This window comes from Somniosus microcephalus, unplaced genomic scaffold, assembly GCF_052327205.1.
Source record: "Somniosus microcephalus isolate GS21.2 unplaced genomic scaffold, FLI_Smic_1.0 unresolved_chr4, whole genome shotgun sequence".
Lineage (NCBI taxonomy): Eukaryota > Metazoa > Chordata > Chondrichthyes > Squaliformes > Somniosidae > Somniosus > Somniosus microcephalus.
In genome coordinates this window covers 33,551,213-33,571,904 of record NW_028225182.1, presented here as the reverse complement: position 1 = coordinate 33,571,904, position 20,692 = coordinate 33,551,213, and the positions used below count along the sequence as shown (strand labels likewise).

General features: G+C 53.4%; 1 protein-coding gene across 2 annotated transcripts in view; it reads left to right on the top strand.

The window, feature by feature from the left end:
- LOC147090489 (arf-GAP domain and FG repeat-containing protein 1-like) overlaps nucleotides 1–20,692 on the top strand; it is a 155,689-nt gene that overhangs the window by 100,774 nt on the left and 34,223 nt on the right. Inside the window, exons 5-6 of one of the 2 annotated variants that reach the window (XM_085977258.1) lie at nucleotides 1,522–1,681; nucleotides 18,828–19,037. In XM_085977258.1, coding sequence (XP_085833384.1) covers nucleotides 1,522–1,681; nucleotides 18,828–19,037 — 370 coding nt within the window. The remainder of the gene's footprint in view (nucleotides 1–1,521; nucleotides 1,682–18,827; nucleotides 19,038–20,692) is intronic. The other variant, XM_085977259.1, reaches the window with a different exon arrangement.

Genomic DNA, 20,692 nt, shown 5'->3' with positions numbered 1-20,692 from the left:
CTCTTTGAAATTCTTTGGCGAATTTCTCAAGGTGGAGGACGCAGAGGCGGGAACGTTCCAATACAAGCAGCCGGTATGGGCATCGAGCACTCCCAGGCCAGGTGCACCAAGGCCGAAGTGCAGGTTGTAGCTCCCTCAGCTCTGCCTCCGCTCCCACCTCCGAAGAGGCCCACACCCCACCGCACCAGCTGGATATACTTCCTACAGGAAACTTTTCTTTTATCCGGCACGGGCGGGACTGACGTGGTGCCGGTTCATCAAAAATTCCGGATAACCGAACGCTATAGCAAAAGATACGGAGAGCTGAGAGCTCTGTATAAAGCAACAAACCCTGTTGCTTAGCAACAGCTTGAGAACAATGGCCACAAGTTGCAAGCGTCTCTGTAGCTTAGCAACAGCTGCAGCCACACCCTTGCACAGCAGCAAATGGAGGAAGGCAAGTCATAAAAGTTACCTGAACCTACTCCTGAATTTTGCCGGTTAACTGAGATTTCCGGTTATTTAGGTGCCAGTAAATCGAAAGTTTCCTGTATTCTGCCCCAGTCACCCCGTGGCCTCTCCAGAAACTTCACATAATCCAGGCTGACATTCCCAGTGCCAGTACTGAGGGAGCGCTGCACTGTCGGAGGTGCCGTCTTTCGGACGAGATGTTAAACCGAGGCCCTGTCTGCCCTCTCAGGTGGACGTAAACGATCCCGTGGCACTATTTCGAAGGAGGAGTTCTCCCCGGTGTCCTGGGGCTAATATTTATCCCTCCATCAACATCACCAAAACAGTTATTATCACATTGCTGTTTGAGAGAGCTTGCTGTGCGTAAATTGGCTGCCGCGTTTCTGACATTACAGCCGTGACTGCAGATCAAGAAGTACTTCGTTGGCTGTAAAGCGCTTGACGACGTCCCGAGGTGGTGAAAGGTGCTATAGAAATACAAGTTATTTTCTTTCTTTCAATGAGATTGCTGGTTATACACTGTGAGCGCACGTGTACTAAGAACTGGATTGAGACCGCAGAACTCATTTGACGTGGGACCATCACAGCCAGCAGACTGATTTGAGCCCAGGTCTCAGCGTAAAAGGGCCGTTGTTTATCAGTACATTCGAACGGAATGTCCAGGTTTCTGCACCTGCATGTCTGAACGGTTTGACACGGTCCCTTGGGATGTTTTACGACATTAATGGTGCCCAATAAATGCTAATTGTCGTCCTCTCGAAAGAAAGAACTTGCATTTCTATAGCGCCTTTCACAACCTCGGGATGTCCCAAAGCGCATTAGAGCCAATTAAGTACTTTTTGGAGTGTAGTCACTGTTGTAATGTAGGAAACGCGGCAGCCAGTTTGCGCACAGCAAGATCCCACAAACAGCAATGTGATAAATGACCAGATCATCTGTTTCAGTGATGTCGGTTGGAAGGGATAAATATTGGCCCCAGGACACCGGGGATGGGAGCTCTTGTTTGTAGGCTGTGAGGCTCTTGAGTTTTACCTCCTGTTTTCTCTCGCCCCACCCCCCCCCCACTCCCAGATTGCCAGTCAAGCACAGATGCAGCAACAGCATCAGCATCAGCAACAAGCAAAGAAGTCGCAGCTGGATCTTCTGGCAGACATCGGAGGCGACCCTTTCGCTGCCCCCGCACCCCAGCATGCTGCCGCGCAGGTCTTTGGGGCCTTCCCCGGTTTTGGAGGTAAGAATTTGTGCGTTAAATTTTGTGTTGCCTGGGTACAGCTCCATAGGCACCGGCTGAGCGTGCGAGTCTGGACAGTGGGTCTCGGCAGGCTATTCGACTGTGGAGGGACAATCACAGACGAGCCTGATTCTGTCGTCGCCCGACGGCCACACACAAGGGGCGGTCGAATAGCCTGCCAGCGCTCACCAGATTCCAGAAGGGGTGACGATTGGGAGTGAAAACCCTACGCCATTGATTTTTCTTTTTCTGGAGCGCAGCGTTCAGTTAGAAACATAGAAAAATAGGAGCGGGAGTAGGCCATTCGTCCCTTCGAGTCTGCTCCACCATTCAATATGATCATGGCTGATCCTCTATCTCAATACCATATTCCCGCTCTCTCCCCATACCCCTTGATGCCTTTTGTGTCTCGAAATCTATCTATCTCCTCCTTAAATATATTCAGTGACTTGGCCTCCACAGCCTTCTGTGGTAGAGAATTCCACAGGTTCACCACCCTCTGAGTGAAGAAATTTCTCCTCATCTCAGTCCTAAATGTCCTACCCCGTATCCTGAGACTGTGACCCCTCGTTCTAGACCCCCCAGCCAGGGGAAACATCCTCCCTGTATCCAGTCTGTCTAGCCCTGTCAGAATTTTATACGTTTCAATGAGATCCCCTCTCATTCTCCTAAACTCTAGTGAATACAGGCCTACTCGACCCAATCTCTCCTCATACGACAGTCCTGCCATCCCAGGAATCAGTCTGGTGAACCTTCGCTGCACTCCCTCTATGGCAAGTATATCCTTTCTTAGGTAAGGCGACCAAAACTGCACACAGTACTCCAGGTGTGGTCTCACCAAGGCCCTGTATAACTGTAGTAAGACATCCTTGCTCCTGTACTCAAATCCTCTTGCAATGAAGGGGCACGGCATCTCCGTAAGGATATATTGGCCTTGGAGGGGGTGCAGCGCAGATTCACCAGAATGATACTGAGGCTAATCAGTTAAATTATGCGGGACTGAGTTGCATTAACTTGCCTTGTATTCCCTTGAGTTCAGACGGTTGAGGGGGCGATCTAATTGAGCTGTTGAAAACAGTAAAGGGATTGGATAGGCTGGAATCATAGAATGGTTACCGTCGAGCCCGTGCCAGCTCTCTGCAAGAGCGCTTCAGCTAGTCCCACTTCCCCCTGCCCCAGAGACAGAAACAACATTTCTCTCCCAGACCTAGTTCTCAATGGAGGGATTTAAGTTAACCACCCTCGCACGCGAGAAGCTCCCCACGTGTGTCGGAATAAGTGTGAAATATAATCGCGCCGTCAGTTCAGCCTCTACGACTGAGTTAACCAGAGAGAGGTTCAAGGTTGTCCCCCATCGAGACACGACGTTAGCGAGTGCTGGATGAAAGTGGCCGACTTCCCTGCTGATAGAAACATAGAAGATAGGAGCAGGAGTAGGCCATTCGGCCCCTCGAGCCCGCTCCGCCATTCAATGCGATCATGGCTGATCATCCAAATTCAGTACCCTGTCCCTGCCTTCTCCCCATATCCCTTGATCCCTTTAGCCTTAAGAAATAGATCGAACTCCTTCTTGAATATATGTAATGAATTGGCCTCAACTGCCTTCTGTGGTAGAGAATTCCACAGGTTCACCACTCTCTGGGTGAAGAAATTCCTCCTCATCTCAGTCCTAAATGGCTTACCCCTTATCCTTAGACTGTGACCCCTGGTTCTGGACTCCCCAGCCATCAGAAACATCCTTCCTGCATCTAGTCTGTCCAGGCCTGACAGAATTTTATAAGTTTCGATGAGATCCCCTCTCAATCTTCTGAACTCCAGCGAGTATAAGCCCAATCGACACAATCTCTCCTCATACGTCATTCCTGCCATCCCAGGTATTAGCCTGGTGAATCTTCGCTGCACTCTCTCCATGGCAAGAACGTCCTTCCTCAGGTAAGGTGACCAAAACTGCACACAATACTCAAGATGTGGTCTCACCAAGGCCCTGTACAACTGTAGCAAGACATCCTTGTTCCTGTACTCAAACCCTCTCGCTATGCGGCCCCAACTTGTCTATACGGCATTTATGCTCCACACGAGCTGCTCCTCCCAGCCCCCCTGGTCATCTCACCCTATCAACAAACGCCTTCTATTCCGCTTCTCCGCTTGTGTGTTTATCCAGGCTTCCCCTTAAGATGTATCTCTGCTATTCGCCTCAACCACGTCCCTGTGGTAGCGAGTTCCACATTCTCACCAGCTCTCTGGGTAAAGGGGTTCTCCTCAAGTTCCCCATTGGGATTTATTAGTGACTATCTTAATATTTATGTCCCCTAGTTCTGGTCTCCCCCACAATAGTGGAACATCTGTTTCCACTATTGTGGGGGAGACCAGAACTAGGGGACATAAATATTAAGATAGTCACTAATAAATCCAATGGGGAATTGAGGAGAAACCCCTTTACCCAGAGAGTGGTGAGAATGTGGAACTCGCTACCACAGGGAGTGGTTGAGGCGAATAGCAGAGATACATTTAAGGGGAAGCTGGATAAACACACAAGGGAGAAGGGAATAGAAGGGTTTGTTGATAGGGTGAGATGAAGGGGGCTGGGAGGAGGCTCGTGTGGAGCATAAATGCCCGTATAGACCAGTTGGGCCGAATAGCCTGTTTTCTGTGCTGTACATTCTATAATACATACACTCATGCATACACTTGGCCACGCACGCACAAACACACACACACACTTTCTCACACTTCAACACACTCTATCGCACGTGCACACACACACACACACACTAACTCACACGCACACACAGTAACACACACTTGCTCACTCACGCTCCCTCCCTCCCTCCCTCACACACACACACACTCCCTCTCTCACACACACAGTCCTGCTAACTCCCTCGCGCGCACGCCCCGACTCCCTTGCTTGCGCGCGCGCGCCCCGGCTCCCTCGCGCCCGGCTCCCTCGCGCCCGGCTCCCTCCCGCGCGCGCACGCGTGCCAACTCACTCCCTAACAGCCGCCAACTCACTCCCACGCACGCACGCCAACTCACTCCCTCACGCGCAGACGCGCGCCAACTCTCTCCCTCACACACGCGCGCCAACTCTCTCCCTCACACACGCGCGCCAACTCTCTCCCTCACACACGCGCGCCAACTCACTCCCTCACGCGAGCCAACTCACTCCCTCACGCGAGCCAACTCACTCCCTCACGCGCAGACACGCGCCAACTCACTCCCTCACGCGAGCCAACTCACTCCCTCACGCGCAGACACGCGCCAACTCACTCCCTCACGCGCAGACACGCGCCAACTCACTCCCTCGCGCGCCAACTCACTCCCTCCCTCGCGCGCCAACTCACTCCCTCACACGCGCGCCAACTCACTCCCTCACACGCGCGCCAACTCACTCCCTCACGCGAGCCAACTCACTCCCTCACGCGCAGACACGCGCCAACTCACTCCCTCACGCGCGCCAACTCTCTCCCTCACGCGCAGACACGCGCCAACTCACTCCCTCACGCGAGCCAACTCACTCCCTCACGCGCAGACACGCGCCAACTCACTCCCTCACGCGCAGACACGCGCCAACTCACTCCCTCGCGCGCCAACTCACTCCCTCCCTCGCGCGCCAACTCACTCCCTCACACGCGCGCCAACTCACTCCCTCACACGCGCGCCAACTCACTCCCTCACGCGAGCCAACTCACTCCCTCACGCGCAGACACGCGCCAACTCTCTCCCTCACGCGCAGACACGCGCCAACTCACTCCCTCACGCGAGCCAACTCACTCCCTCACGCGCAGACACGCGCCAACTCACTCCCTCACGCGCAGACACGCGCCAACTCACTCCCTCACGCGCAGACACGCGCCAACTCACTCCCTCACGCGCAGACACGCGCCAACTCTCTCCCTCGCGCGCGCCAACTCTCTCCCTCGCGCGCGCCAACTCTCTCCCTCGCGCGCGCCAACTCTCTCCCTCGCGCGCGCCAACTCTCTCCCTCGCGCGCGCCAACTCTCTCCCTCGCGCGCGCCAACTCTCTCCCTCGCGCGCGCCAACTCTCTCCCTCGCGCGCGCCAACTCTCTCCCTCGCGCGCGCCAACTCTCTCCCTCGCGCGCGCCAACTCTCTCCCTCGCGCGCGCCAACTCTCTCCCTCGCGCGCGCCAACTCTCTCCCTCGCGCGCGCCAACTCTCTCCCTCGCGCGCGCCAACTCTCTCCCTCGCGCGCGCCAACTCTCTCCCTCGCGCGCGCCAACTCTCTCCCTCGCGCGCGCCAACTCTCTCCCTCGCGCGCGCCAACTCTCTCCCTCGCGCGCGCCAACTCTCTCCCTCGCGCGCGCCAACTCTCTCCCTCGCGCGCGCCAACTCTCTCCCTCGCGCGCGCCAACTCTCTCCCTCGCGCGCGCCAACTCTCTCCCTCGCGCGCGCCAACTCTCTCCCTCGCGCGCGCCAACTCTCTCCCTCGCGCGCGCCAACTCTCTCCCTCGCGCGCGCCAACTCTCTCCCTCGCGCGCGCCAACTCTCTCCCTCGCGCGCGCCAACTCTCTCCCTCGCGCGCGCCAACTCTCTCCCTCGCGCGCGCCAACTCTCTCCCTCGCGCGCGCCAACTCTCTCCCTCGCGCGCGCCAACTCTCTCCCTCGCGCGCGCCAACTCTCTCCCTCGCGCGCGCCAACTCTCTCCCTCGCGCGCGCCAACTCTCTCCCTCGCGCGCGCCAACTCTCTCCCTCGCGCGCGCCAACTCTCTCCCTCGCGCGCGCCAACTCTCTCCCTCGCGCGCGCCAACTCTCTCCCTCGCGCGCGCCAACTCTCTCCCTCGCGCGCGCCAACTCTCTCCCTCGCGCGCGCCAACTCTCTCCCTCGCGCGCGCCAACTCTCTCCCTCGCGCGCGCCAACTCTCTCCCTCGCGCGCGCCAACTCTCTCCCTCGCGCGCGCCAACTCTCTCCCTCGCGCGCGCCAACTCTCTCCCTCGCGCGCGCCAACTCTCTCCCTCGCGCGCGCCAACTCTCTCCCTCGCGCGCGCCAACTCTCTCCCTCGCGCGCGCCAACTCTCTCCCTCGCGCGCGCCAACTCTCTCCCTCGCGCGCGCCAACTCTCTCCCTCGCGCGCGCCAACTCTCTCCCTCGCGCGCGCCAACTCTCTCCCTCGCGCGCGCCAACTCTCTCCCCCGCGCGCGCCAACTCTCTCCCCCGCGCGCGCCAACTCTCTCCCCCGCGCGCGCCAACTCTCTCCCCCGCGCGCGCCAACTCTCTCCCCCGCGCGCGCCAACTCTCTCCCCCGCGCGCGCCAACTCTCTCCCACACACACACACACACACACGTGCTAACTCTCTCCCTCACACACACACACGCGAGGTAACACACACACGAGCTAACTCACTCCCTCACACGCACACTCACACACTCTCACACACACACTCACTCTCGGTCACACACACTCGGTCACACACACTCGGTCACACACACTCGGTCACACACACTCGGTCACACACACTCGGTCACACACACTCGGTCACACACACACACTCGGTCACACACACACACACGGACACACACACACGGACACACACACACGGACACACACACACACACGCTAACTCACTCCCTCACACACACACTCGGACACTCACTCACTCACTCACACACACACGCGCTAACTCACTCACACACACACACACACACACACACACACACACACACGCGCTAACTCACTCCCTCACACGCACACGAGGTCACACATACACAAGCTAACTCACTCCCACACGCACGCACACACCCCACCCACACCCCAGCAGGTGGTGGATTACTCTGCCTGACCATGCAGGAGAGCAGCAGTCACATCCTCCAGAGATGCAGTCAGTGCTCGAGCAGCTGTGCGCTTGCTAATTTCACGCCTTGGTTTGCCTGCTTGAGCAATCCCTCCCAAGAGCGTTCCCCTGCCCTTGTCCGACACTGTGCCCGCGGTTTAAACAATACCCCCTGACCGATATTAGACAAGTAAGAGAGTGGAATAATAGATTTTGGTTTGGCTAATTTACTCCCCTACTCTCCTTTTCCTGGGTACAGTCACCCAGACCCCTTTTCATTTACAAGCCTACACAGTGAGGGGAGGGTTGGCGTGGCTATTCAGCCACGGAGGGCATTGCGGCCCTCGGCTGAAGTGCCTGCACGTGCACTTTCCAGGCAGGGATCGCCTGGTAGTGAGCAGGAGCCTCGACTGATTTTTGTCTCTCTCCCTGACACAGTAATACTGAGGCCAATTGTAACCCCCCCCCCCCCCGCCAATTATATTACCGTGGGGTGACTTCAACCTGAAACCTTCCTGGTCTGAATAGCTCAGTACCGCACTGGGGTGGGGGCGGGGAGGTGAGGGGGGAGAGGAGCAATGTTCCTGCTAAGGTGCACGCGTGCGAACATAAGAAATAGGGGAAGGCCGATTTTAATATGATAAGGCAGGATCTGGCCAAAGTGGACTGGGATCAGCTACTTGTAGGAAAATCCACATCAGAGCAGTGGGAGTCTTTCAGAAAGGAAATAGAGAGAGTACAACGCCAACATGTTCCTGTAAAGGTCAAGGCTGGGACCAACAAGCCCAGGGAACCCTGGATGTCGAGGGATATACAAGAATGGATTAGGAGAAAAAGGGAGGCTTTTGGCAGATACAAAGGACTAAAAACAGTGGAAGCCCTAGAGAAGTATAGAAAGTGCAGGGGGGTACTTAAAAACAAAATTAGGAGAGCGAAGAGGGGACGTGAAAAAACACTAGCGAGCAAAATAAAGGAAAATCCCAAGGTGTTTTATAAGTATATTAAGGGCAAGAGGATAACCAGGGAAAGAGTAGGGCCCATTAGGGACCAAAGTGGCAATCTGCGTGTAGAGCCGGAAGATGTGGGTGAGGTTTTAAATTAATATTTTGCATCTGTGTTCACTATGGAGAAGGACGATGTAGGCATAGAAATCAGGCAGGGGCATTGTGATATACTTGAACACATTAGTATTGAGAGGGAGGAGGTACTAGCGATTTTAGCAGGCTTAAAAGTGGATTAATCCCCAGGCCCAGATGAGATGTATCCCAGGCTGCTGTGTGAGGCAAGGGAGGAGATTGCAGGGGCTCTGACACAAATTTTCAGAACCTCTCTGGCCACAGGGGAGGTGCCAGAGGACTGGAGGACAGCTAACGTAATACCATTATTCAAGAAGGGTAGTAGGGATAAACCAGGGAATTACAGGCCAGTGAGCCTAACATCAGTGGTAGGGAAATTATTGGAAAAAATTCTGAAGAACAGAATTAGTCTCCACTTGGAGAGGCAAGGATAGTCAGCATGGCTTTGTCAGGGGGAGATCATGTCTAAACCATTTGATTGAATTTTTCAAGGGGGTGACTAGGTGTGTGGATGAGGGTAGTGCAGTTGATGTAGTCTACATGGACTTCAGTAAGGCTTTTGACAAAGTCCCACATGGGAGACTGGTCAAGAAGGTAAGAGCCCATGGGATCCAGGGCAATTTGGCTTAGTGGCAGGAGGCAGAGGGTGATGGTCGAAGGTTGTTTTTGTGACTGGAAGCCTGTGGTGTACCGCAGGGATCGGTGCTGGGTCCTTTGCTGTTTGTAGTGTACATTAATGATTTAGATATGAATGTAGGAGGTATGATCGGTAAGTTCGCAGCTGACACGAAAATTGGTGGAGTGGTAAATAGTGAGGAGGGAAGCCTCAGGCTGCAGGACGATATAGACGGGTTGGTCAGATGGGCAGAACAGTGGCAAATGGAATTTAACCCTGAAAAGTGTGAGGTGATGCATTTTAGGAGGACTAACAAGGCAAGGGAATACACAATGAATGGTAGGACCCTAGGAAGGACAGAGGAACCTTGGTGTGCATGTACATAGATCCCTGAAGGCAGCAGGACAGGTAGATAAGGTGGTTAAAAAGGCATATGGGATACTTGCCTTCATTAGCCTAGGCATAGAATATAAGAGCAGGGAGGTTATGATTGAGCTGTACAAAACACTAATTAGGCCACAGCTGGAATACTGTGTGCAGTTCTGGTCGCCACACTATAGAAAGGATGTGATTGCATTGGAGAGGGTGCAGAGGAGATTCAAATCCAGGATGTTACCTGGGCTGGAGCGCTTCAGCTATGAAGAGAGACTGGACAAGCTGGGGTTGTTTTTCTTAGAGCAGAGAAGGCTGAGGGGGGACCTGATTGAGGTGTACAAAATGATGAGGGGCATAGATAGGGTAGATAGAAAGGAACTTTTCCCCTTAGTAGAGGGGTCAATAACCAGGGGGCATAGTTTCAAGGTAAGGGGCAGGAGGTTTAGAGGGGATTTGAGGAAAAACTTTTTCACCCAGAGGGTGGTTGGAATCTGGAACTCACTGCCTGAAAGGGTGGTAGAGGCAGGAACCGTCACAACATTCAAGAAGCATTTAGATGAGCACTTGAAACGCCATAGCATACAAGGCTACGGACCAAGTGGTGGAAAATGGGATTAGAATAGACAGGGCTTGATGGCCGGCGCGGACACGATGGGCTGAAGGGCCTCTTTCTGTGCTGTATAACTCTGAGTAGGCCCTTCGAGCCTGCTCCGCCATTCAATGAGATCATGGCTGATCTTCTGCCTCAACTCCATTCACCGGCCCTATCGCCATATCCCTTGATGCCCTTACTAGTCAGAAATCTATCGACTTCTGTTTTGAATATACCCAATGACTGAGCCTCCACAGCCCTCTGGGGTAGAGAATTCCAAAGATTGACCGCCCTCTCTGTGAAGAAATTTCTTCTCATCTCAGTCCTGAATGGCCTACCCTTTATCCTGAGGCTGTGGCCCCTGGTTCTAGGCTCCCCAGCCAAGGGAAACATCCTCCCAGCATCCACCCTATCAAGCCCTGTAATAATTTTGTATGCTTCAATGAGATCCCCTCTCATTCTTCTGAATTCAAGAGAATACAGGCCTAGTTTACTCAATCTCTTCTCATACGACAGTCCCGCCACCCCAGGAATCAATCTCGTGAACCTTCGTTGTACTCCCTCTATGACAAGTATATCCTTCCTTAGGTAAGGAGACCAAAACTGTTGACGCAGTAATCTGAAAGATCCCGTGCAGGCCGCTCACCAGCTCTAACATTGTGAATACCGCGCAGGCGCTGAAGTTTAAAGGGACCGCGCATTAAAAGAAACAGGCTGCGCAGAGCAAAGCGCAGCTTACAGGGAACATTGGAGAGGAGGTGCAGTGACTAAATGAGCCATGGGAGTGCTGTGGAGGTCTGTAAAATTAGGACTCGTTCGATAGGGCGGACATGGAGAAACTCTTGCCACCTGTGGGCGAGTTCAGAACAAGGAGTATAAAATATAAGATCGTCACCAGCAGATCAAATAACGAATTTGGGAAGGATTCCTTTACTCCGAGAGCGGTGGGAATGTGGAACCCGCTGCCACATGAAACGGAGAGCATTGACGCATTTAAGGGGAGGCTTGATGTGTGCACGAGGGAGAAAGGAATAGAGGGATATGGGGGCAGGGTGGGACGAGGTAATTAAATTGGGAGGAGGCTCATGTGGAGCATAAACGCCAGCATGGATCAGTCGGCCCGAACGGCCTGTTTCTGTGCTGTAAAACTCTGTGTAATAGTAACTTTCAAAAGGGAGATTGGATCAATACTTGAAGGGGGAAAATGTGTAGGTCTGTGGGGGAAAGAGCAGGGGGAGTGGGACTAAGTGGAGAGCTCCTTCAAAGAGCCCGCACAGGCACAATGGGCCGAATGGCCTCCTTCTGCGTTGTATGATTCTATGAGTCAGCGTCAGATTTGATGGGGATGTGCATGTGAGTATGTGTTCTGGGAGACGTTGAATAGAATGATGTATTAGTTCCCAATTTTCTTTCAACATAGAAACATAGAAGATAGGAGCAGGAGTAGGCCATTTGGCCCCTCGAGCCTGCTCCACCATTCAATGTGATCATGGCTGATCATCCAAATTCAGTACCCGGTCCCTGCCTTCTCCCCATATCCCTTGATCCCTTTAGCCTTGAGAAATATATCCAACTCTTTCTTGAATATACTTAATGAACTGGCCTCCACCGCTCTCTGTGGCAGAGAATTCCACAGCCTCCAATTCCCTATTGGATTTATCAGTGACTATCTTATATTGATGGCCCCTAGTTCTGGTCTCCTCCACAAGTGTCTACGTCTATCCTATCGAACCCCTTCATAACGTTGAAGACCTATATCAGGTCACCCCTCAAGCCTTTTTTTTTAAAGAGAATGTTTTGATGCAATAGTGTTTTAATGCAGCACTGCTCTAGGACTGTTGCACAGTTAATGGAGTAGGTCAGTTATCTGAATGTGGAGGCGTTCCCCAGCCATGTGGATAAAGAACTCCACCCTGTATTTCCTGTGCGTCTTTTACTGGAGCCCTGTGTGTGTGGACATTAGGCTTGTCTGTGGTACTCACCGTGGTTGAATATTCCAGTAACACTCACTGTCTAGGCTCCCGTGCGAAAACCAGTGTTTCTCTTGGGCATGAGCAGTGTTCTCCTGCCTACCCTCGCGGGCGTGAATTTCACTCTCGCGCTTTCCCCCTGCGCTTCTTCCCCTCTTGTGCGGGACTACCCCATGCTGGGGAACGGGTTCTAACGGGCGCTGTTGGTGCCTCATCCAAGGGGCCATTCTTTGTGAGCGAGCGTTCGACCGTAGAGAGTTTTGCTGCTGAGCCTGACCCTGTCCTCGCCCAGTCTCCGCACTCACTATCCAATGAGGGAGGTGGGTAGTAGCTAGCGATGGGAACCCTGTGTGAATTTTATTACCCCCACCTCTTAGCTTTCAATAGGGGTACGGTAGCATAGTGGTTATTTTACTAGACTAATAATCCAGAGGCCTGGACTAATAATCTGGAGACGAGAGTTCAACTCCCACCCTAGTAGCTGGGGAATTTAAATTCAATTAATGAAATAAATCTGGAATTTAAAGCTAATATCAGTAATGGTGAAAGCTAATATCAGTAATGGTGACCATGAAACTTCTAAAATTCTAACAGGACTGGACAGACTAGATGCAGGAAGGATGTTCCCGATGGCCGGGGAGTCCAGAACCAGGGGTCACAGTCTAAGGATAAGGGGTGAGCCATTTAGAACTGAGATGAGGAGGAATTTCTTCACCCAGAGAGTGGTGAACCTGTGGAATTCTCTGCCACAGAAGGCAGTGGAGGCCAATTCATTAAATATATTCAAGAAGGAGTTAGATATATTTCTTAAGGCTAAAGGGGTCAAGGGATATGGGGGGAAAGCAGGGACAGGGTACTGAATTTGGATGATCAGCCATGATCTCATTAAATGGCGGAGCAGGCTCGAGGGGCCGAATGGCCGACTCCTGCTCCTATCTTCACCGGATTGTCGTAAAATCCCATCTGGTTCACTAATGTCCTTTAGGGAAGGAAATCTGCCGTCCTTACCTGGTCTGGCCTCTATGTGACTGCAGACCCACAGCAATGTGGTTGGCTTTTAACTGCCCTCTGAAATGGCCTAGCAAGCCACGCCGTTGTATACCACCACCTTCTCGAGGGCAGTTAGGAATGGGCAAGAAATACAGTCCTTGCCAGAGACGCCCGTGAATGAGTTAAAAAAAAAATTTAACCAGAAGGGGCATCACAGCTGACGGCGATCCTGTTGTCACCTGAATTCCACTCGCTGACGTTTACCAGGAGGGGGCTGACTGGAGAGGGCTCGGGAATGGGACCCTTGGAATATTGCGCAACACCGTTACTGCTGTCATGTTGAGATCAGCTACCTTGCTTACCAGGCCGGTTAAAGGGTTACCCCACTGCGCAGAGCCTTCCTGCCCGAGCTCTCGGGACAGCTACAGGCGAGAAGCTCGTGAAAATCATCGGCAACGTGACACATCGTTCAGTCAGAACTAAACCGTCGCGGGAGCACCATCACCAGGAGGACTGCAGCGGTTCAAGGTGCTTTCACCATCGCCACCTTCTTCGGGAAGCTAGAGGCGGGCAATAAATGCCAACCTTGCCAGCGGCCCCCCCCCCCCCCCACCCATCCCGAGAACGAATTGGTTAGCCGAGTGTTCAGCTGTGAAGTTAAATTGGTTACTTGCCGGCAGTCAACATTATCAAGCTGAACGACCACTCCAAAAGGATCAGGGTCACTGGTTTGCAGCTTCCAAGAGGGAAATAAACAAGTGGAATCGTGGATCGCGATCCCCGGAACACCAGTAGAAATCCCATCGAATCCACAATCCGTGAGGCCTAACTAAACACAGACGTTGGCAGAACGCTGGTCAAGGTGGCAGTTCCACTTACTGGGAACAGAATCTGTCTCATTTGTCACCCCAAGCCTGATTAGGATTGGTTTGAAAGCGGCCAGATGGTGCAGCCCCCTCCTCTCGTTAATCGGCATTCTCCGTCACCGGTCTCGGCCGGGAGCGCGTCACGGTGGCAACAAGCGTTCAAATGTGGGCAGGAATGTCGGCTTGAACCCCCCTGCTCCACTCGGTTCCTCACCCGAACCGAACCCAAACCCGAACCATCGGCCCCATTCTAAGACATGGGACGCCCACCAGCCCAGGAGCAGAGGCGTCCAGGCAGAGAGTCTGAAATTGAAGATGCTACCAAGTCAAAAAGTACCGCGTCACAGTGAGACTTGTCTCTCTTTGTCCCCCACCCCCTTATTGAGACGAGAATGGATGCATGCAGGACGCGATCGTGTGCAGCCTCAACACTTTCGATCGCCCAACTCGGAGACTCGAGAGTTCAGATCCCACTTATAGCGTATTTGAGACCTGTAGCTTTCCACACTACACCGACAGGACCTTTGGCAAGTGAGACTCGGAGAAGTGGGGTCGGGGGTGGGGCGGGGAGGAGAGTGGTAGGAAACACAAATGTGGCTCTTGCCGCTCTGGACCTGGCATCCAATAGCTTCCGTTGCGATGTCTCTGAGCGGTATTTTTTCTCCCATCAGGTACCATTGCATTCTTATTTTAACTTTCCCAGATTATAGGGGGTTTCAAAGGGAGGGGTGGGAGATGGGGAAGAGCATGAAAGTACTTAAGTGGTTGCTAAAAGTTAATCCCTTGATCTCCCACAAGGCCAGATCCTGAGGTCTACCAGTGTCGCACTGCCAACTGAAGACTAGGAGAGGCGAGAAAGTGACATGACTCCGGCAGTTTTGCCCTAGCTTTAGTGATGGGGGGTGAGGGGTCCCATTTCTTTGCCCTCACGCAGGCGGTGACTGTTGTTGGGTGCAGTTCCAGGGCTATCAGCAGACTTCCACTACCTCGCTCCCCTTCTCCCCGCCGCCACCCACCCTCACTAGCCTAGTAATGGAAGGGGGAGGGAGAAGAAGGCCATCTCTAGCAACTCTTAAACATTCACTCCCTCCACCACCGGCGTACCGTGGCTGCAGTGTGTACCATCTACAAGATGCACTGCAGCAACTTGCCAAGGCTTCTTCGGCAGCACCTCCCAAACCTGCGACCTCTTCCACCTAGAAGGACCAGGGCAGCAGGCGCATGGGAACACCACCACCTCCAAGTTCCCCTCCAAGTCGCACACAATCCTGACTTGGAAATATATTGGCCGTTCCTTCATCGTATAAAATTCTGACAGGGCTAGACAGACTGGATGCAGGGAGGATGTTTCCCCTGGCTGGGGGGGGGGGGGGGAGGGGGGGGGTCTAGAACGAGGGGTCACAGTCTCAGGATACGGGGTGGGACATTTAGGACTGAGATGAGGGGGATTAAATACGTGGGGTTACGGGGATAGGGTGGGATATGTGTTGGTGTAGGGGTTACGGGGATCCAGTGGGATATGTGTCGGTGCAGGCTCGATGGGCTGAAATGGCCTCTATCTGCACTGTGGGGTTTCTGTGTTTCTGTGTGTGATGAGGAGAAATTTCTTCACTCAGAGGGTGGTGAACCTGTGGAATTCTCTACCACAGAAGGCTGTGGAGGCCAAGTCACTGAATATATTTAAGAAGTAGATAGATAGATTTCTAGACACAAAAGGCATCAAGGGGTATGGGGAGAGAGCGGGAATATGGTATTGAGATAGAGGATCAGCCATGATCATATTGAATGGCGGAGCAGGCTCGAAGGGCCGAATGGCCGACTCCTGCTCCTATTTTTCTATGTTTCTATTGTTGTTGGGTAAAAATCCTGGAACTCCCAACTTAACAGCGCTGTGGGAGTACCTTCACCACACGGACTGCAGCGGTTCAAGAAGGCGGCTCACCACCACCTTCTCGAGGGCAATTAGGGATGGGCAATAAATGCCAGCCGTGCCAGTGACGCCCACATCCCCAGAATGATTTTTTAAGTACGGAGCGAATATTGACACCGCCGCCAGGCCGATGACGCGCATGCGCGTGGCGTTGCTCGAGCCCAGCCTGAGTTTTCGCGCTGTGCTGAGTTGAAACGCTACACAATGTTGAGTTCTGCACTTCGTCACGTAGAGCAGGGTTTCTCAACCTTTGGTGCTTCCGAGGCCCTCCTCCTGTCTTGTAAAAATTCCACGGACCCCCTGTTAAACAACACAACTATTTTTTGAAAAGTGGCTCCTGTCACGTGGTTTAAAAACTAGCAGCAAATTAGCGCAGAGCAAGATCCCACAACAGAAACTCAGATGGATCGCCATATATTTTTTTTAAAAAGTCAACTTTCGTGGCCGTTCGCGCCTCGCGTGAGTGATTCCCCGCGAGTTCCCGATGGTGGTGGTAGCGGCCAGCGTGATCAGCTGCTCTGGACAAGCAGCGGTCAGCTGCTTAAAGAGCGAACGGTGAAGTCAGCCGAACGCTCGCCGACGCTCAGGTTAATCCTCGGCCCGTTAGCCCACAAAACGGACATCAGACCCCACCGACCTGTTGCTCAGCTTACCTGATTTAAGCCTGGCGGGCAGGAAAGAGCACGCGTGCCCTGCCAGAAGAAGATCCCGTTGCCAATTGTCGCTAACGGATCTGGGGGTGGGGCGGGGGGCTCTCCTCCGACATTGGCGACGGCACATTAGCCGCTGAATTAAACTCTCTTTCCTTTTGGAGATAGCCTGTTTCGAGGTCTCATTCTGAATAATAAACGGGGCACCACTGACATGGGTAGTGATCAGTCTCGCTCTTTTTTTTCGTTTGTCGACCCTGCTCGCAGAAGGGGAATTTTTAAAAAGATTTTATTCTTGAAAGTTGCTGAATTGGCGGATCCCTTGAAAGCTTCCGGTTCTGCGGACCCCCCTCCCCCCCGGTTGAGAAACCCCTGATGTGGAGAACTTCAGTGGAGAACTCCAGTGCGGTACTGTCAGTCTACAGCCTGACTCCATCAAATTACACATTGCACTCATTTGTTAGTTGTCTGTTGGGGGGAGGGCGGTGCGGGGAGTTCTTCCCATTCCTCCTGACTGCGTTGGTATGTGCCGGAGTTACGGTTAGCTCCCCGCGGAATTGTATAATGGAAGAGCCCCAGAGTTCGGCTGCCTTTGTACAGTCCCACTGGGCAGTGTTGACTGCATCACAGTACACATTCCAGGCAAAGTGTTGGGTGATTCTTATCCTCCCTCATCCTGATCTTGTTCAGTCACCCTGGGTGGGGTCACTATATGGCAGCCATAATTTTATATATATATATATCTCATATAAAAAACATCTGCCTCAGTGGAGATTCACCAACATCAAGCGGGGCTGGCTCGAGGGGCCGTATGGCCTACTCCTGCTCCTATTTCTTATGTAACTCCACACAAACTGGGGATTGAGCATGGGGGCCTTCTGCCCTTTACTTTTCAGTCCCGTCTTTGACCGATCAGACATCCAGCAGAGTACCTGGAACAAACCTGAACCCGCAGGCATTGTAAGTTTGAGAGCTGTATCGACAAATGTGTATGATTTAGGGAAGTGTGTGTGTGGGGAGGGTGTAATCAGCTTCCTCCTACCAGAAAACAAACACTTCCGTACCTCTCTGCCACCGTACAACCAGTGCCGCCTCCTTCAATCGTTGGGCATAGCTCCGGCTAGGGAGGGGGTCTCACGACTGATTGCCGTCCAGTGACTCCTGCCTGAGGACATTGGCTGCATTGCCCCCCCCCCCCCCCCCACCCCATGGTGGAGTAGCTGTTAATGCGTGCTGCCTTGGGTGAAGCGCTGGAGCGTGGCCAGTATTCGCGACACCCCCAGCCCTCGCAACCCCCCAGCCAGAGCTGGGGGCCTCCTGGAGAGGATGGGACCGCTGGGCAAAGTAGCAGAGGAGGGCGGGCATCCACGGAATCGCGCCTTCAGGAGAGGAGGGGAGAGCGATTGGGGGGGGAATACGTTGCCCCGGTCATAAAGGGTTGGCTGAAAGCTCGCTTAATGCATGGTCATTTATTTCGCTTCTGTGACCTCTGATTGTCGAAAACATTTGCTGTGGGACCAAAGTTGCAGTCCTGGTGCTCAGATTACAGCGAGGCTGCTGTGCTTTGCTTTGACACTACAAGTAAATATTTGAACATGAGTGTCTAATGGGACTTGCTGATCTTCAGGCAGGATGTGTGTCTGTCTGTCTCTAATTGTAGTGTGTGTGCATCTGCCTGAGTGTGAGTGTGTGTGCGCACGTCTGCCTGCCTCTGTGTGTGTGAGTTAATCGCACGCTTTCGACCTTTGACTGGATTGTTTCATCCGCCCTGTGGCCAGCGAGTTCCACCGACGAATTCAGCCCGAGATAAGCTTGCGCAGGATCCCATCTGCGGGCTCCAATCCTTCGGCGTGGCCACATCAAATGCCGTGACGGCTGTAATGTGGTGGGGCGCAGACTGATCCTCCGCCACCTCGCCCAAGAGGTTGCTGCAGTGTTGAACCGAATGGTGTTGGCTCGGTGCCCATGTTGCAGTGGTTGGGGAACGGTGAGGAGGGGTTGGGGGGGCGGGGGCCTAGGGTAAACCCTTTGCGTCGGGACTGCCAGACGCCTTAACCGGGGCAGCGTTCACAACACAACACGCGGCATCCCACCGATCCAGTTTTGATGCTACACTATATCAAACCCCTGACGTAGGCGTTGGACCTGGAGACTTGGCTGTGCGTGGCCCCGTGTAAACATTGTGTTTTGGTTCTTGTGTCATTATTTTTTTTTTTTTCGTTTTGTTTTTTCTTTCGGTTTTTTTTTCCCTTCCCATTCCTTTTTTGTTTCTTTTCTCCATTCACAACAGGTGGTACGAGCAGCGCTAACTTTGCAAACTTTGATACCTTCCCAAAATCTTCCAGCACTAGTTTCGGAGCGTTCACTAGCCCTCACGCCACGTCCGTGCCCGCAGCTTCGACGGCCGCCACCTCCGGTAAACATGCCGCCTCGCAAGCTGACAAATATGCGGCGCTCGCAGATTTAGAAAGCATCTTTAATGCCCCTAAGTCCACTCCAGGTAAGCGACAGTGAAATGGTGGTGGAGGCGGGGAGGTGGGTGCGGGGGGGGGATAAAAAAAATGACAAGAATTCTAGACAGACCAGAGAGGTGAGCGTGCGGGGACAGGGTCACACAGGCCGGGGGAGCTCCCCAAGTCCCATTCCCTGGTCGGTCTTGAGTCGTCTGATCTTGTGCCGAGGGCAGCGTTTGAGGTTCCTGTCGTTGGCTTGGAGTCGGAAGGGAGATACAGGAAACTTTCTGTTATCCGGCACGGACGGGGCCGACGATGTGCCGGCTCATCAACAATTCCGGATAACCGAACGCTATAGTAAAAGATACGGAGCTGAGAGCTCCGTATAAAGCAACAAACCCTGTTGCTTAGCAACAGGTTCAGAACAATGGCCACAAGTTGCAAGCGTCTCTGTAGCTTAGCAACGGCTGCAGCCACACCCTTGCACAGCAACAAATGGAATAAAAAAAAGTAATAAAAGTTACCTGAACCTACTCCTGAAGAACCTACTCCTGAATTTTGCCGGTTAACCGAGATTTCCGGTTATTTAGGGGCCGGTTAATCGAAAGTTTCCTGTATTGGCCAGGGTTTCAATTTAATCGCAACGACCCTCCAACTGGAAGGCGAGCTCGTGCGTTGAGCCGGGCGAGAGCGGGATCAGGCCCCCGGCTAGCGTGCGTTTGCGCGCCCCCGACCCCCCCCCCCCCCCCCCACCATAGTTGAATAGCGAGCCGGCACTTACTGTCGAACGACGGGACGTGCGGTCGAGGCGCTGTAGATCAGCCGGCACCAGTGGGGCTGTCCCTCAGCCCTTGCGGGAAGAGATATTGGAGGAGGAGGAGTGAAGAATCAAAAGAGGCACGCCAACCCGAAGGAAGAATGGAATGAGGGGGGTCAGGGGAAATGGGGCCAGTTCCAGTGCAGGTCTCCTCCAGCATTGCCAGCCACCACCCCCCTCCCCAACTACCCAATCCGTGCAAACACAGGCCTTTGCTCGCAATATGGCCGCAGTGCAATGGGGACCAGTGCCAGATGGTAGCGTAGTGGTAACATTACTGCACTAGTAATCCCGAGGCCCGGACTGATGATCCAGAGCCACGAGTTCAAATCCCACCACGGCAGCTGGGGAACTTAAATTCAATTCATTAAATAAATCTGGAATAAAAAGCTAGCATCAGTAATGGTGACCATGGAACTATCGGATTGTTGTAAATACCCATCTGGTTCACTAATGTCCTTTAGAGAAGGAAATCTGCCGTCCTTACCCGGTCTGGCCTAGATGTGACTCCGGACCCACAGCAAATGTGGTTGACTCTTAACTGCCCCTCTAAAATGGCCACTCAGTTGTCAAGGCAACAGCTCACCACCACCCTTCTCAAGGGAAATTAGGGATGGGCAATAAATGCTGGCCTTGCCAGCGATAGATGCCCACATCCCAGGAATTATTATTATTTTTTTTAAAAGGACCCTTGCAAAGAACAGTCTAGGTCCTGAATAAAAGAACCCACTTGTTTGTTTGACCCGTCTACTCTGTTTCGTTGCTGGGCTTCAGGTACTATTTCCGCTTCCCCCTCCCAAACTCTGAGCTGCTGAGCCCTTGCTGAGATACGGTTCTATTGGTCACGTCCCACCGCCGCCCCCCCCCCCCCCCCCGCCCTCCTAG